The sequence below is a fragment of the Crocodylus siamensis genome, chromosome 3, assembly GCF_052110815.1.
Source record: "Crocodylus siamensis isolate JL-2025a chromosome 3, ASM5211081v1, whole genome shotgun sequence".
Lineage (NCBI taxonomy): Eukaryota > Metazoa > Chordata > Crocodylia > Crocodylidae > Crocodylus > Crocodylus siamensis.
In genome coordinates, this window is record NC_143397.1 from 183,146,143 (window position 1) to 183,160,595 (window position 14,453).

Genomic DNA, 14,453 nt, shown 5'->3' on the forward strand with positions numbered 1-14,453 from the left:
GCTAGTTGCATGTAGCTTTCTTAGGAACTTTTGAAAATTAGACTACTACATAAATAAGAGAATTTCCAAGCTGTTAGTCATATAGATGTGTTTCAGGATGAAAATTAGGAACATGCTTAAGTCACATCCATTTAAAGAAACTTAAGCATCTGATGAAGTATTTTCACGAATACATAATACTTTCATGAATTATAGCCATATTCACAACTACTGTTGATCTCTTGTGACTGGATCTCTTTCATTAATATCAGTTTGCTTATTATTTGTTATCAGCATATTTAGGCTTTTTCCTTGCCCTACCCCCACTGTTCTCCTGAGTAATTTAAACCCTAATGACAGGGAAAATACAGTAGATTTATTAATATATAAAAATACCATCTGACCTGAATGGACTTTGTCAACCTACCATAGCACAATTGATTTAGTTTTTCAATGACTGATGGGGAATTTTATTTATATTTGATGGCTGTTCTCCAATTGTGCATAGTGCATCTGGTGGACATTTGGAACGTTATAGAAGCCTTGCGAGAGAATTCATTGAATAACCTGGACCCAAGCTTAGAACTGAATGTGGCTCGTCTGGAAGCTGTGCTTTCAACTATTTTCTACCAGCTCAACAAACGGATGCCAACCACTCACCAGATCAATGTGGAGCAATCCATCAGCTTACTGCTCAACTTCCTGCTAGCAGCCTTTGATCCGTAAGTTTCCCTTTATCATCTATATAAGCTTCTCTATGTATTCTGATCAGTTTTTGCCTCTTTCTCATGCAGCTCTGAAAAACAGATGAGCTAACTTAAATTCCTGCTCAAAATAATGAATGATTAACTGGTGCCAGTAAGTCGAGGGAAACTAGAATAAAGGATCTTGGTTCTGTTCTCAATTATAATCAGTTGCATCCAGATCAACTCTGATGTCATCAACAAGGTTATTCCTAACTTACTCCAGGAGCTTATATAGGAATGGGACTATTCCTAAAATATTGTAACTTCCCTTCTTAACTTGCATTGTTATATATTGGCATGTCAGAGACCTGAACCCTTTGCTATGTTTCTATGGTAGTGACATGGGTTAGTAATTCCTTATTTTGAGAGAACTCATTTTGCTTCAAGTTCTTGTAGCTATGAGCATTTTTTCCTGGCTTGTGCCTGTTTCCTGACTCTAATACAACCTGTTATAAGACCATGGCAGATATAGGATAAGGATCTAGAAGTGGCAATAAAATTCCTGTTCATTACTTCCTAGACCATTTATTGCCCTAACTAAGTGTAAGAAGGGTGAGCTCAAGATGGAGATTGATTCCTATTTTAACATTATAGATGCAAGTGTACTGTGTCCGCTATGTACATATATTATGTTTATTGGATCCACAAACATCAGCATGTTAGTGCTGTTCTTAAAAGCATTGGAATAGCTTGAAATCTCAAAACAGGATAATTGAGAACAGCCTTTTAGTTTGACAGAAGCAAATTACCTATTACCTTTTTACTGTTTGCATTCTGAAAATGCAGAAGCTGAAAATATTGTTTGTTTGAGAAGCATTAAAATGTCTCCCTCCCCCCCACCCCTCATCCCATACTCACACAAGATGGACTTGGTGCTCAGTATTGTGCCCCTTTTCAGAGCCCGAGCTTAGTCACCATGGCAACAGCTGGGGGGAAAGGCAGTGGTTCCACATGACAAAGCTGCAGAGGCATTGTGTGCCTGCATCCAGCCTCCCTTCCTGCCCCCTCAAAGGGAAAAATAGTCAGTGGGTTGTGAAACTGTAGCCTTCAGGATTATTTTTTTCCTTTGGAAGGTAGTAAAACAGGGCATTTTAATTTATGCAAAACCCTGAATTTGTGACTGTGATAGGAAATGGAGGAAAATGAAGATGCCCAAACATGTGCACTGGTGTGTCTGCAAGTAAACTGCAGTCCCGTTGAAAGCACAGAGAAAGCCCAAGGGCTGTGGGAGCGAGAGCTATGACCGTGTGTTTGTTTTAGTGCTTTAGCTGGGTAAAGACACCAGCCATACATCTCAGGATTGTACAGGAAAATGGAGGCAAAGTATTTACTCCTCTGTTTTTAAATGATGAGACTAAATATACTTAAAAGGCAGAGCTTCTACCTTCCCTACAAATGGCACTGATCCAAATGAAGCTCTCCTAGGGAGTGAATTAGAGGGTTTCAAGAAAAAAATCCTTACTCGGGCTTCAGATTAGCCTTTCCACTTCTAACTCCTGTGCTGAAACTGAACTGCCTGATGTAGGACCTAACAGTATCTTATTTCCCAAAGGCACTGGACGTGGAGATGCCCTATGGATCCATAAGAAAGCAAATCCATCAGTCTCCCCCCTCCAAGTCAACACTTGGAGGAGGGGCTCTCAAGCAGGCAGGCAGGGGAAGCTCATCCCTGCACATACTTGCTCTATTCCCCTTCCAAAGGAGAACTCCGCTGTGCTGAGAGCATTCTGGGGGTTGATACAAAAATGAGAATGAATTTCTCCTAACAAGCAGTGCAGCAAGTTCAGTGGTGAAAAACAGATATAGAGCTTGTTTTAAGTATGACATCTCTTTTACCTGTTTTTTACCCCTATAATGGAAGATACTGCCCACTGTGTCTTTAGACTCTGATTAATCTGATGATGTGTAAATTTGTGTAAGGAATTTGAATTTGTGTAAGTAAGTGTAAATTGGCATATACTTGTGTTCAGTTCTGTTTACTTGGCAGTGTCCGTTCAAAAATCCAGCCACCCGTCTTTCAGTGCCTTAGCACTGCATGCAACATGGTCTTGGTGTAAATAAGAACCAGGTCCTCTGTAACAAAAGGTAGTTCAGTGGTCTGTTCTTGGGCAGACAGGTTTTGGGTGTCTGAACCTTCATTGCTGAAGGTAGCCCAAAAAGGGCATTCAGTTATGTTCATTTCATGGAAGACAGACAGAGGTTAACACAATGAAAAGGGGAATAGAACAGATTAGAGGTATATGTGGGGTGAGACTTTCATACAAGCAAAGACTGACAGTAGTCTCAAATGTATCCAGGGTTTAAACTCCAGGACACTAAACTGTTACATTTATAACCCCATTGATATTGGTACCTCACAGATTATGAGTCTTTAAGTTGTACCCTACTAGGAACCTGGGCTGCAGATCTTCCAACCCCAGACAGAGCTTTTGAAAGCAAAGCAGCTTCCTCTGTTGTCTGGAGTGTCTGAGCTAGCGTATAGCTGTTTCTTCTGGAGGAGGGCTTTCTAGCTGGCAGCTCACAGGCTACATCTGAGAAGTTAACTCACAGCCCCTGAGCTCCTGGTCTAGGTGTCCTCTCCCTATTGCTCCTTTTGCTGCCATCAAAGTCTCTGTGTTCTCACACCCTCCCCCAGCCTTTACTTCCTGCTTCTGCCTTTGGGATCTCAGGGAGCCTATGGCCTGGGAAGCTCCAAACCCCTGTGCAGTGCAGGAAGACCCATGCAATGCAGCACAGTGTTGAAGGGAGAAAGGGGTGGGGGGCGGGAACCTGTAGTATGATGCAGCATGCTGTAGAGACCTGTGCTGCATGGGAGCAGAGAGGCCACGAGGTACAGCTTGCAACTCCCAGCCATTCAGAAGTTGGACAGCTCTATTCTAGATGACTGATTGATATAACTTAGTCTCATAGGCATTTACACCTACTCTATGGCCATTCAGCTGGGGGCAAGCCTGGCAACAATGGAAAATTATGCAGAAAGCTTTGAAGGGCGGGAAGGAGCAGATTTAAAACTTTCTGCACAAACTTGATTTTACAAATACTACATTTTAGAAGATTTTTTGGGTTTCCTGGGACTTTCAGATAACCAAGGTTATCTGTGCTTAGTTCTGAAAGTAGTAAAAAAGGGGGAAAATACAAAAGTGTGTAGAATGTCACATGAAAGCAGGTTGATGCTACCCCTTGTCATAACACAGAAACAAGAGGGAACTGTGAAATTAAAAGTCAACAGAATTAAAACACCTAAAGAAAAATGCAGTTCCATTCAGTGTCCAGTCAGTGTGTGCAATTTGCCGTCATGTGATAGAGGAGCTTAGGAAAATGAGAGAACAATAAATAGAGGATGAAGATCAGATATCCAAAGGGCTGGACTAATGCATGGCTAATGTGCTCTTGTTATTACTGAGATCCTGCATGAATATTGGTCAGTTATTTTGCTCAAGGTTGTGAGCTGCAGTCATGAAGTGATGCCTGCACTTGCATCAGTCTACTAGGTTGCTATACAACATGATGCTGACTTCAAACTTTCCTGCTGAACAGTTTACCACATACTTTTGTCAGGGTCTTGATACCAGCCTAGATGGAAGCTGGTCTAATCCAGCACAGTACTTCTTAATGTCATAATGTGGAATATGTTGCAAGCTATCCACCTCTTTACTTATTCCATTTGAAATTGAGATGTTTCTGTACATAGCTGCATTGTCAAGGAGGTTGGAGTTTGCTTAACTACCTATTGGGAGTCTATATTATGAACAAAATTTCTGCCTCCAGACTGTACAAAATCTAACTGGTAGGGCTTTATTTTTGAATGGCAGAGTGAAAGCTTAAAACCTCTGACCAAATATACACTAGACTCTTACTGGAGACAGACTGTAAAGAAGCTTAGCATATGTTCTGAGGGGAGGTTTTCACCTGACTGCTGTCATAGCTGTAAAATATTAAATTCCCTGCCCCCTCAACTTCTGCTAATTGATGCTAGGTGCACAGTCCAGGTAAGCATTAAAAGGAAGAGAATTTGCAAAAAGTGCAGTTCAGAGATTTAGCCATTACATGTGTTGCTGCACAGAATGAAAGAGCTCTGCTTGATTCCAATTAATTTCCTTATTAAACTGCATCTATGAGAATAGAAACTCTTAATTATAGCCCCTGACAGTTCAGAGTTTACTGCCACAATTAAGATATTAAGGAACCCCATAAACATCTGAAGAAATTCTATTCCCTTTGAAAGTGATGCTACAGCTTAATAAAAATAGCCTATGCTTCATGTCTAGTCAGCTATAAAATCAGTTTTTCTATGTGTCAATCTAATAGGATAAATATGCTGCCTTTCCAAACCACACAGCAGATGCTAGGCTTGCTTTTCTTTTGTTTTCTTCATTACGTTTTCCCTTATGGCATTTTCAACCTGGTTATAGCTGGATAGATCTGTAGGTCAGAGTGTGTGTGAATCAGGCCCGGAGGGAAGTGTTTTGAGAAAACTCCCTGTGAACAGGAGCAGAGTCTGGTAGACTGAAACAGTGTCTGAAACAGAGTGTCTTTTTGAAAACACTGACTGATCAGGGCTGGGTGAGTTCTGGCTCCTGCTAGCTATAAGGTAATAAACCTGTCCAGTGCCCCAGAACTGAAGGAGTTGAAGGGAATTGGGGGAATTGGCACTACTTCACAGTCAGGGCGGCTAGGGTCTGGAACCAGCTTCCAAGAGAAGTGGTGCAGGCTCCTACCCTGGGGGTGTTTAAGAGGAGGTTAGATGAACATCTTGCTGGGGTCATTTGACCCCAGTAATCTTTCCTGCCATGGCAGGGGGTCGGACTAGATGATCTGCTCAGGTCCCTTCCGACCCTACAAACTATGAAACTATGAATTTCCCTCGGCCAGAGAAGCATTGAATTCATTATCCCTTCCCCCCTCCAATAATTAGGTTCTGTAGAGAGAAAATTTATAAATTTTGTTGTTTCCTTTGAAGGCTTGTCTTAAATTCATCCCCACCATCACTGCAGTGGGCAGCCAGGAGGCAGCTGGCTTGGGATGCCCCCAACTCTTGTCCCCCAATCACATTTGCCCCCTGCAGCTTTTCCCGTCACAGTGCCTTTGCCCATGTTACCTGCCCCCAGCAAGCTCTGCCCTTGCCTTCTCATCACCACTTTGCCCTCTTCCCTCCCCCTCGCTCTCCCCTGCAGTCTCTGCTCCCCTCCCTTCCCTGCTGCTGCTGGTGTTTTCTTAGTAAGGTTTTCATTCATTTATTTGTTATTTGTTATTGTGTTTGTCATTCTTATAAAAATTTGGAGGCTTTTTAATTCATCATTATTCACTGAAACAAATTTAATGTTAAGTACCCCACGCTAGCTGGTTTGTGTGTATGTGTGTGTAGTGAACCCAGAAGCATTGTGCACTTAATATCACATGATCCTCTTACTATCAGGAAGTGTCTTATATGTCTTGTTCAGACATTTAAAGAGAGAACCTTATGCTCTGCAAAGATGCCTGTTTAAGAAGATATGGGATTTTTTCTTTGAAACAGTATGGAATTACTCTAGTGCCTTGGCTGATATCGTATTTTCTATGGGTTGTGAGTGCACATGTGCACACATATGTGCATATGAATGCTGTTGCTACAGGAGCTGCTATATTGGTCTATGCCAGTGGTTCTCAACTTTTTTAGATTCAGGGCTTCCCTCTACAACTTTTCTAATTTGGTGCTGCCTCAGCTTACCTCAGTGGTTCATGAATGGGTGTAACTCACCTGCTTTTAAAATACCTATTCAATGTAGGAAAAATAAATGGTAAGTAGAAACAACTGCATTCTTAATTGGTAATGAAGGAATTAAATGAAGATAAGCCCTGTTGGAAATGCTGTAGAGTTGACTATTTTTTCTAAGTTGTTTTGGTTTATTTTAGCTAGAGGATCATATTTCTGAATGGTGAACATGTCGACCTGCCTTCAGCTTTCCACCCCAGAGCCACAGGCTTTTTCTACACTTGAATATTATGGGAGCAGGGGAGGTAAATGGGAAATATGTTACATTTAAATTGTGAATCTTGCAGTCTGAATTGATTGGGTTTGACACTGTATTTTGTATCGGCATGCCTATGTGCCAAGCGCACAAGCAAACTGGCAAAGGTTGCGGCACACATGTGTACTTCAGTCTCCATTAGGGTTATCTGATAAGCCTGAAGCAGGCAGGAGTGCCCACTCTTGCAACAGCCCTCCTCCGTCCCACCCTGCACAGAGTCTCTTGGAAATAGATGCACATGGGGCAAGTAGAACTTATCAGATAACCCTAATGAAGGCAGAAACCTGATGGTCCTGTTCTGTAACTTCTTCAATATGAAAAGTATTAAATCAAAATATTTTCTGGTGTCTTCTTCTTTTCCTAGCAACACTATAAGTCATGCAGTATAAGTTGGGGAGATCTTTTTAAACCTTCAGTCAAGGAGCACCGAGTTCAATATGTAACTACATGCTGCTATCATCCAGTGGCTGGGCTACTTGCTCTTATGCAGTTGCACTTTCCTCAGGAGGCCTTAATATTGCTAATAGAAAGGAGCTTTATTGCTGAGCAGAACTGCTTGAAGCATTTCTGGGCCCTAGGGACACTGGAAAGTCCTAGACCCCATTATCCTGTCCAGTCATCAGTCATGCATATATATAAATTTTGGTGGGCAAATTGAATTTACACTAACTCTTGTTATGTATTTATGACTACAAATTACTGATACAAAATAGTGTGTCAAAACCAATCAATTCAGACTGAGAGATTCGCAATTTAAATGTAACACATTCCCTTTCTATCTCCCCTGCTCCCATTATTATTCGAGAGTAGGAAAAGCTTCTGGCTTTGGGGTGGAAAGCTGAAGGCAAGTTAACATGTCCACCATTCAGAAATATGATCCTCTAACTAAATAAAACCAAAACAACTTAGAAAAAAATAACTCTAGAGCATTTCCACACGGCTTATCTTCATCAAATTCCTTCATTGCCAGTTAAGAATGCAGTTGTTTCCACTTACCATTTATTTTTCTTACATTGAACAGGTATTTGAAAAGCAGGCAAGTATGTCGATCCAAAAGATTGTGTATAGAAAAATTGACAAAGGACTCTGAGGTGATGCGCAAAAAGGAGGATGGCAGAATCGAAACACTGAGCCAGATTTTTAGCTGATATATAGACCATGGAGTTTCATTAATTTAGACCAGTGAACAATCTGGCCCAGTGTGAGTACACGTATGCCAAGTGTGGAACCATGGGAATGGTACATAGTGCTTTATCATATGTTTTTAATCTTCTGAGGTTTAACAAAGAAAACAGAGACAAAAATGAAAAAGATAATATGGACCAAAAAAACTGCGTTATCAATTATTGCTATTTATGTATCCTTACGTTCTTAACTGCTGCAGCAGTTAATTTATTTTTGTCTGCTCTATTTCATTTTTTGGCAAAGAAAAATAGTTTAAGCAAGCTTAGAAGTATTGCAGTAAGGTAGAATCTCCAGTGTTTCAAATGGAACAAAAAGGAAATTTTGTTGACTGAGCTGTAATGCTTGTTTAGTTAGGAAATGCCGGAAGGCTCTCACTCTGTAAGCTCTGAAGTCATCGTAGCAGTGAATCACATAACTTCATTTCTTAATTCTGCATGAATATTATGCACATCTTACTTTGCTTTGGTGCTTAACAAAGGGATCATGGGACTACGTCTTAGAAAATTAGGTTATCTCTTTGTTCTGGCAAATGCAATTTTCTCCATTAAAAGGATGATTGATTGTTAAAATGATGATTGACTAGCAATAGAGCGATTCTGTATATGTGGACTACACATTAAATTTTCACATCTTGTTTCCTGGCTATTATTACTTCAGTTTAAAGTACCTTGGAAAGTGACACTTCTATCATTTATAAATCCTTATACAACAGGTGTCCTGTAATGGAATCAAGATAGAAGAGTTTATGGCGTAGTTTAACCACCCTAATATTGTGTAATGCATATGCACTCCTATTAGTCCCACAGGCAGAAGGTAAAGTGAGTTTGTTACTTTACAAGACTGGAGAGTACTGGCTGACATTGAACCAAGAATGTTTTTATGATGGTGATGTGAACATCTTGCCTGTGCTATGATTTAGGGAAGACACGGGAAAAATACCACAGATTTTGGATAATAGATAAATGTTGCTCCAGTTTGATTTTGTGCATTAACTGTCTTGCAAGGAAATGCTGGGGAATTGACAAAGTCAAAATTTTAAAATCTTGCTACCAAAAAAAGTTAACGTAAAACCAGGGGATCTTTAGGTGGTATGTTGCTACTTTTTTAATGGAATTATCTATTGTAGCATATTCATGTTGCTGTGTGTGATAGCCTTCTACTAGGGTGTTTTTGGTTGGGTTTTTTTTACACACCAAGATAATTTATTTTTAGAAATTAAAGCATAGAACCTTATAATGAGGATGCAATATGCTAACCCAGCAGCTGTAATATACTGTACCAAGGTTTCTGTACAATAGACAATCATTGAGGGTCTGCAGGACTTTGGTATGGAACTGAAGCAGCTAGTTTTTGTCATTGATTGCTTTGGCATGGTTGAGTAAAAGATCAACACATTAAGATGCACATTGTATACAGACCCTACAAATAAACAACTGTGTTTCTTCCAGGAAGAAAAAAATCCTTATCATTTAACTGAGACATGACTGGATGTGTAGGAAAACTGTTGCACCTTTTTTCCTGTACCTGATATGCTCTTATGTGTTTGTGTGTTTAATAGAATTGTTTGAAAGTAAATATAGCTAGAGTCTTAACTCCTCCATGTAGAACAAATGTGTTGTGCTGTTACTCCACCAGGGAAGAGGGGATAGTTCTGCATGGTCGTGTGGTACTAATGAAACTACATTTACCATTAGTGAGCACTACAGTATGGTAAATGCGCACTGGGCCAAAAGGAGACATTTAAAAGTAAGATTTTTTTTTTAATTAGGTTGTGTCAGAATAGGGCTGATCCAAAGTCCACTGAAAACAAACGGACTCCTGTTGACTCCAGTGGGTTTTGTATTAGAGCCCTTACTGATCATTTTTAAATGAAATGCTTTCTAGGAGTTCATGGGATCTATATATATAGATAAGGCGGATGGTGTACAATAGCTAATCTGTGCAACCACATGATCCTTAGCCATTCCCTGTTTTCCTTCTTCTGGAACAGGAAGTCTAGTCTCTGTATATAACAAACCAAGCATACTGAGCCCTTAGGTTGATTGCAGCCTTTATTTAGTCCTATAGTACCAGTAATCATCATTATCTCAGTGCATAATGTGCTGACCAATATGCTAAAATTGTTCCAGCAGCTTAGTATTAAAGTTCTAAGAAGGTTTGTGAAAATTATGGAAGACAGTTTTTCATTGTGTGTTCTCCCTAAAGAAACCAAAGACTGAACTTAAAGGATTGTGCACTTTGCATAATATGTCATAGGGTTAAAATGTATAACGGTGCTGTTTAGATAATACCACATAAAAACTTTTTATTGTTGAACAGGGAAGGACATGGTAAAATTTCTGTTTTTGCCGTCAAAATGGCTTTGGCGACTCTTTGTGGAGGAAAGATAATGGACAAATTAAGATGTAAGTCTTTCTTATGTATATGCATATCTGGTATTCATTTTGTTGTGGGTCTTTAGTAGCAGTGTCTGAGGTGATTAGAGAAAGTTGTGGTTTGATGATGCTGTCATTGGTATCAGTACAAATTCACGCATTCAGATAAGTCCACTTCACTGTTCAGACTGAGCTTCAAGTGCATTTTCAATATTTGGAGCTAAGCTACGTTGATTCTGATAAAAGCAGTGCAAATTTAGTTTCTTTTTGGGTCGATTGAATTAAAAAACTTTATAACTACAGTGAAATGCATCAGGTTTCCAACAGTATGAGGTATCATTTGGCAGTTTCCTTGCATTCCTCTTTCATAACACCTAGTCCCTTTTTCACACTTAAATATTAATATCTTTTTTACACTGTCGAGATTCTTCTGCAGGGTAGAATATCTCTTCCTTCTACCCTACAGGGTACATTCCCATTTCCCAAAGACACCCAGCCAGGGTATATTCTATCCACAGAAGCATTAAAACACATCGTCTTTTCTACTGTTGTCCATTGGTGATGCATAGTGGGTACACGTAGCTGCATGTGCACCCACTGATATTGGCTGGGCACCCCCTGGAAGCGCCAGCTGCGAAACCGGAAGTCCCAGCAGAAGTGCACTTCTGGTTTTGCTGCTGGTGATTGCAGCCTTGGCAATCAGCCGCTGGGGGACCTACCTCCCCTATCAGCGATCGGGTGCCCCCTCCCCCCCCCGATTCGGAAAGCACCAGTTGCCCACGCTGTTGTCCTTTGGCTCATCCTATCTAGAGTGAAATGATTTTTTTTCTTTTTTCTCCTCATTTATAGACATATTGGTTATACATAAATTGGGTACAGGTAGACACTAGGGACAAATATTGGTTTCCCTTTGCCTTCTTATTAAAGCAACAGAATCTATGCAGTGGCAGGCTATCATACCACACTGTTTTTCCAGTAGCAGTCTCCAGGGCTTGAGGTTTCCATCCACATGCATTTAGGGTGATACTCTATCATTTAGAATTGCACAGGTGATCCACCACAGTCTAAAATATGTTTGTGGTTTCTTAAGTTAGAATATTCTACCAAGCCTTGAATCTTGCTAAACAGTTCTTGAGTCAGAAAGTGGATTTTTCCATTGAAAACAACAACAAAAACAAAAGAAGGGAAATGTGAAGCTGTAGAATAATAAATAATGGTACAAGTTATATTACTATAATTAAAAGACAGAAAAAGTTATTAAAATCAAATAGAGCATTTCAGATAAGTTCATTGTTCTGTGTGTCCCAAGAATAACAAACAACACAATAAACTCTGCCAAAATTTAGATTTGAAAGGGTAAGTTGCTTCTGGGCAAAAATGTGATGGTGCACATTTTGTCAAATTAGATCCATTGTAGCTGAGTAAGTTACTGCCTTATGCCAGGCATAAGGCACCAGCTACAAAAGAATGACATCACAAAGCCATGAGAATGCATGAATATTTTAACATAAACATTGGATCGATGCTCACATGCATATTTTTATTTTGCTTCTGGCAAGCTGGCTAAAAGTAAAGGTGCAAACGGTTTATGGAGTTTTCCATAAACTGAGCATAATTGTCTATAATCACATTACTTTCACATCAAATGTTACTGAGCTAAGCGTGGACATATGTGTAAAACTAAAGTAAACCTTTCCTTTTCTTGCATTTCTTTTTTCCCCCTCAGATATTTTCTCAATGATTTCAGATTCCAGTGGAGTGATGGTTTATGGAAAGTATGACACGTTTCTGCGGGAGGTTCTTAAATTGCCTACTGCGGTCTTTGAGGGTCCTTCATTTGGTTACACAGAACAATCGGCAAAATCCTGTTTCTCTCAACAGGTAATAAAACATGGCATCACTGAAGTAAGCTGTCAGTCATTCATCCTTCACTCTGTCTTGCACACACAGACATGTGTTTACCCTCATAGCATTCATTCATGCTGATGCTGTTTTCCTGTTTACATGGGTGTGCCTGACTTGAGCTCCTTGCAGATAATTAAGAACCTAATTGTAGCCTTCACACCAGAGGTATTATAAACACTTGGCATTCACCAGTGAGAAAAGAACTTCACATTTTCACCTCTTTTTGTTGAAAATGGAAGCTAGATATCATAGTACCACTCCCCTTGCAGAAAGTCTCAGTAGAAATCAAGATAGTGCTGAAAATCCATTTAAAGCAATATTTCAGGGGTGTCGGTTGTAGCCTGGTTGGTCTAAGGATGCTTCCTTTCTGCCTGATGTGCAAAGCTTTAGCCACTAATTCAATTTGGAGAAGATTTGGTCTGATTCAGAGACCGAATCAGAATGAAATCGGGAGACCAAAAAAACCCCTCTGAATCGATTCGGAAAAAGATTCCAAGATTCAGAAGGCAGTCTTTCAGAGGAACAGAAACTGAGAAGAGAGAGGGGGAACAGGCGGGGAAAGACTTACATCTGTAGCTGGTCCATAACTGTGATCTTTCCCTGAGTCCCCTTCCAATCCCAGTGCTCTGGGGGAGGGATGTAGAAACAGCACATAAGCCTCTATCCGCACCCTTTCTGCCCCTTTTGTGAGCTGGTTCTGCCTGAGCTAAAGAGGGGTGAGCGGCTGGCCCAGAAACAGGTAGGTGAGCAGAGATCTAACCAGCACCAGGAAGGCCCCCAGTTACAGGCTACCATCCCTGCTGTTTTCATCCAAATCTGCCTTAACACACACAAGTGATGTGAGTTTTGCTTTCAGCAGTTTGAGGTGTAGTTTTCCAGAAACACCTGCACCTATATCCTTAAAACTTGTCAGGCTTCATGCCCACAGAAGGGGCTACCTTTGCTGTTGTTTTCATCCAAATCTGCCAAAAACTGACAAAGTTACAGGTATTTCAGTGATTCCCTATTATAGTCTATGGACGAATCGCTAAATCTTCTGAAGCCAATTCGGCCGAATCAATTGGGACAATGATCCAAATTTCTGAATTGAATCATTGTCTTCTGAATCGGCCAAAACTGAATCCAAATCAAATACTTCTTTATTTGCACAGGCCTAGTAACTGTACCTGAAAGCTTGCAAAGAAGAACTTTTCCAACCATTTGAGTTGGTCTAATAAAAGATACTGGATTTACCCAGAGAACCTTGTCTGTCTTTAAACAAATATGAGATTTGTCATATCACATCAGACAATGTGGATAATATTGGCCAAGTCCACACGAGCAATGGTTTGAGTTTGCAGCAGCACAAATAGTATTGACACACATTTGTGCCCTTACTTCGTGATGCAGTACAAGCCCCTCCTCGTGTGGTTTGCAGCAGGACTTATTGTCCCCCTGTTTCATGGGCTGCATGGGGGACTGGCTGGGTTCCAGGTTGCCTCAGTGCAGGGCTAGCAGCAGGCACCCCCACGCTGAGGTATCCTATGCCTCAGTAAGCCAAGGAGCAGCGTCTGGAGACAGGGAAGCAGGCAACCAGATGAGCCCTGGAGTGCCCTCACACTAAACACCCTGCGTCCCAGCGAGCCACTCCCCAGCTGGCTGGGGCACAGAGTGCCTTAAGATAGGGGAGCAGACAGCCCTGGGCTCCCTGCTCCCCCATCTCTATGTGCCACTTCCTGGTGTTTGTCCTGGCACACAGCATTTTGGTGTGCTTTGTGCTGCTTTTTTTTTTTTTTTGCTATCAGGAAATCTCAGTTCCAAATTTGCCCCAGTACTGCAAATTAGCAGCACCATGCACAGTTTATTATGCAACATGTGTGGTTTATGGCACCACAAACTGCACGTGCCTGCACTTCTGAATCTGGCCATTGAGTCTAATATCATGTCTGGTACTTTGGAGGAGTGTGTAAATATAGTCCAAAAAATACCTAGCTGACTTGGAAGTGCAATGGTCTTCCAGGATGGAAGGAAAGAATACCTTCTTGATCTTACCATGCATAACATAGAAATAGAAAAAATACAAAATAATGAATGATACTGAAGCTGGGAAGATGTTAGGAACAGAGCAATATTTTCTTTCTGTTTATTCTATTCTTTTCTATGGAAGAGGACTGAGGATTATATTGTTAGAAATCATTTGAATGGAGATGACCTAGTGATCCTGCTTTTATGCAATGAGGGGCCTCATTTTTGTTTCACACATTTTCATTACTAAT

At 40.6% G+C, this 14,453-nt stretch overlaps 1 protein-coding gene across 9 annotated transcripts in view; it reads left to right on the forward strand.

The window, feature by feature from the left end:
- The window catches only part of DTNA (dystrobrevin alpha), a 360,592-nt gene that overhangs the window by 251,250 nt on the left and 94,889 nt on the right, over positions 1-14,453 (forward strand). For all 9 annotated transcript variants that reach the window (XM_090039920.1, XM_090039921.1, XM_090039915.1 and 6 more), the window contains 3 exons: positions 488-701; positions 10,238-10,323; positions 12,020-12,174. In XM_090039920.1, the coding sequence (XP_089896046.1) occupies positions 488-701; positions 10,238-10,323; positions 12,020-12,174 (455 nt within the window). The remainder of the gene's footprint in view (positions 1-487; positions 702-10,237; positions 10,324-12,019; positions 12,175-14,453) is intronic.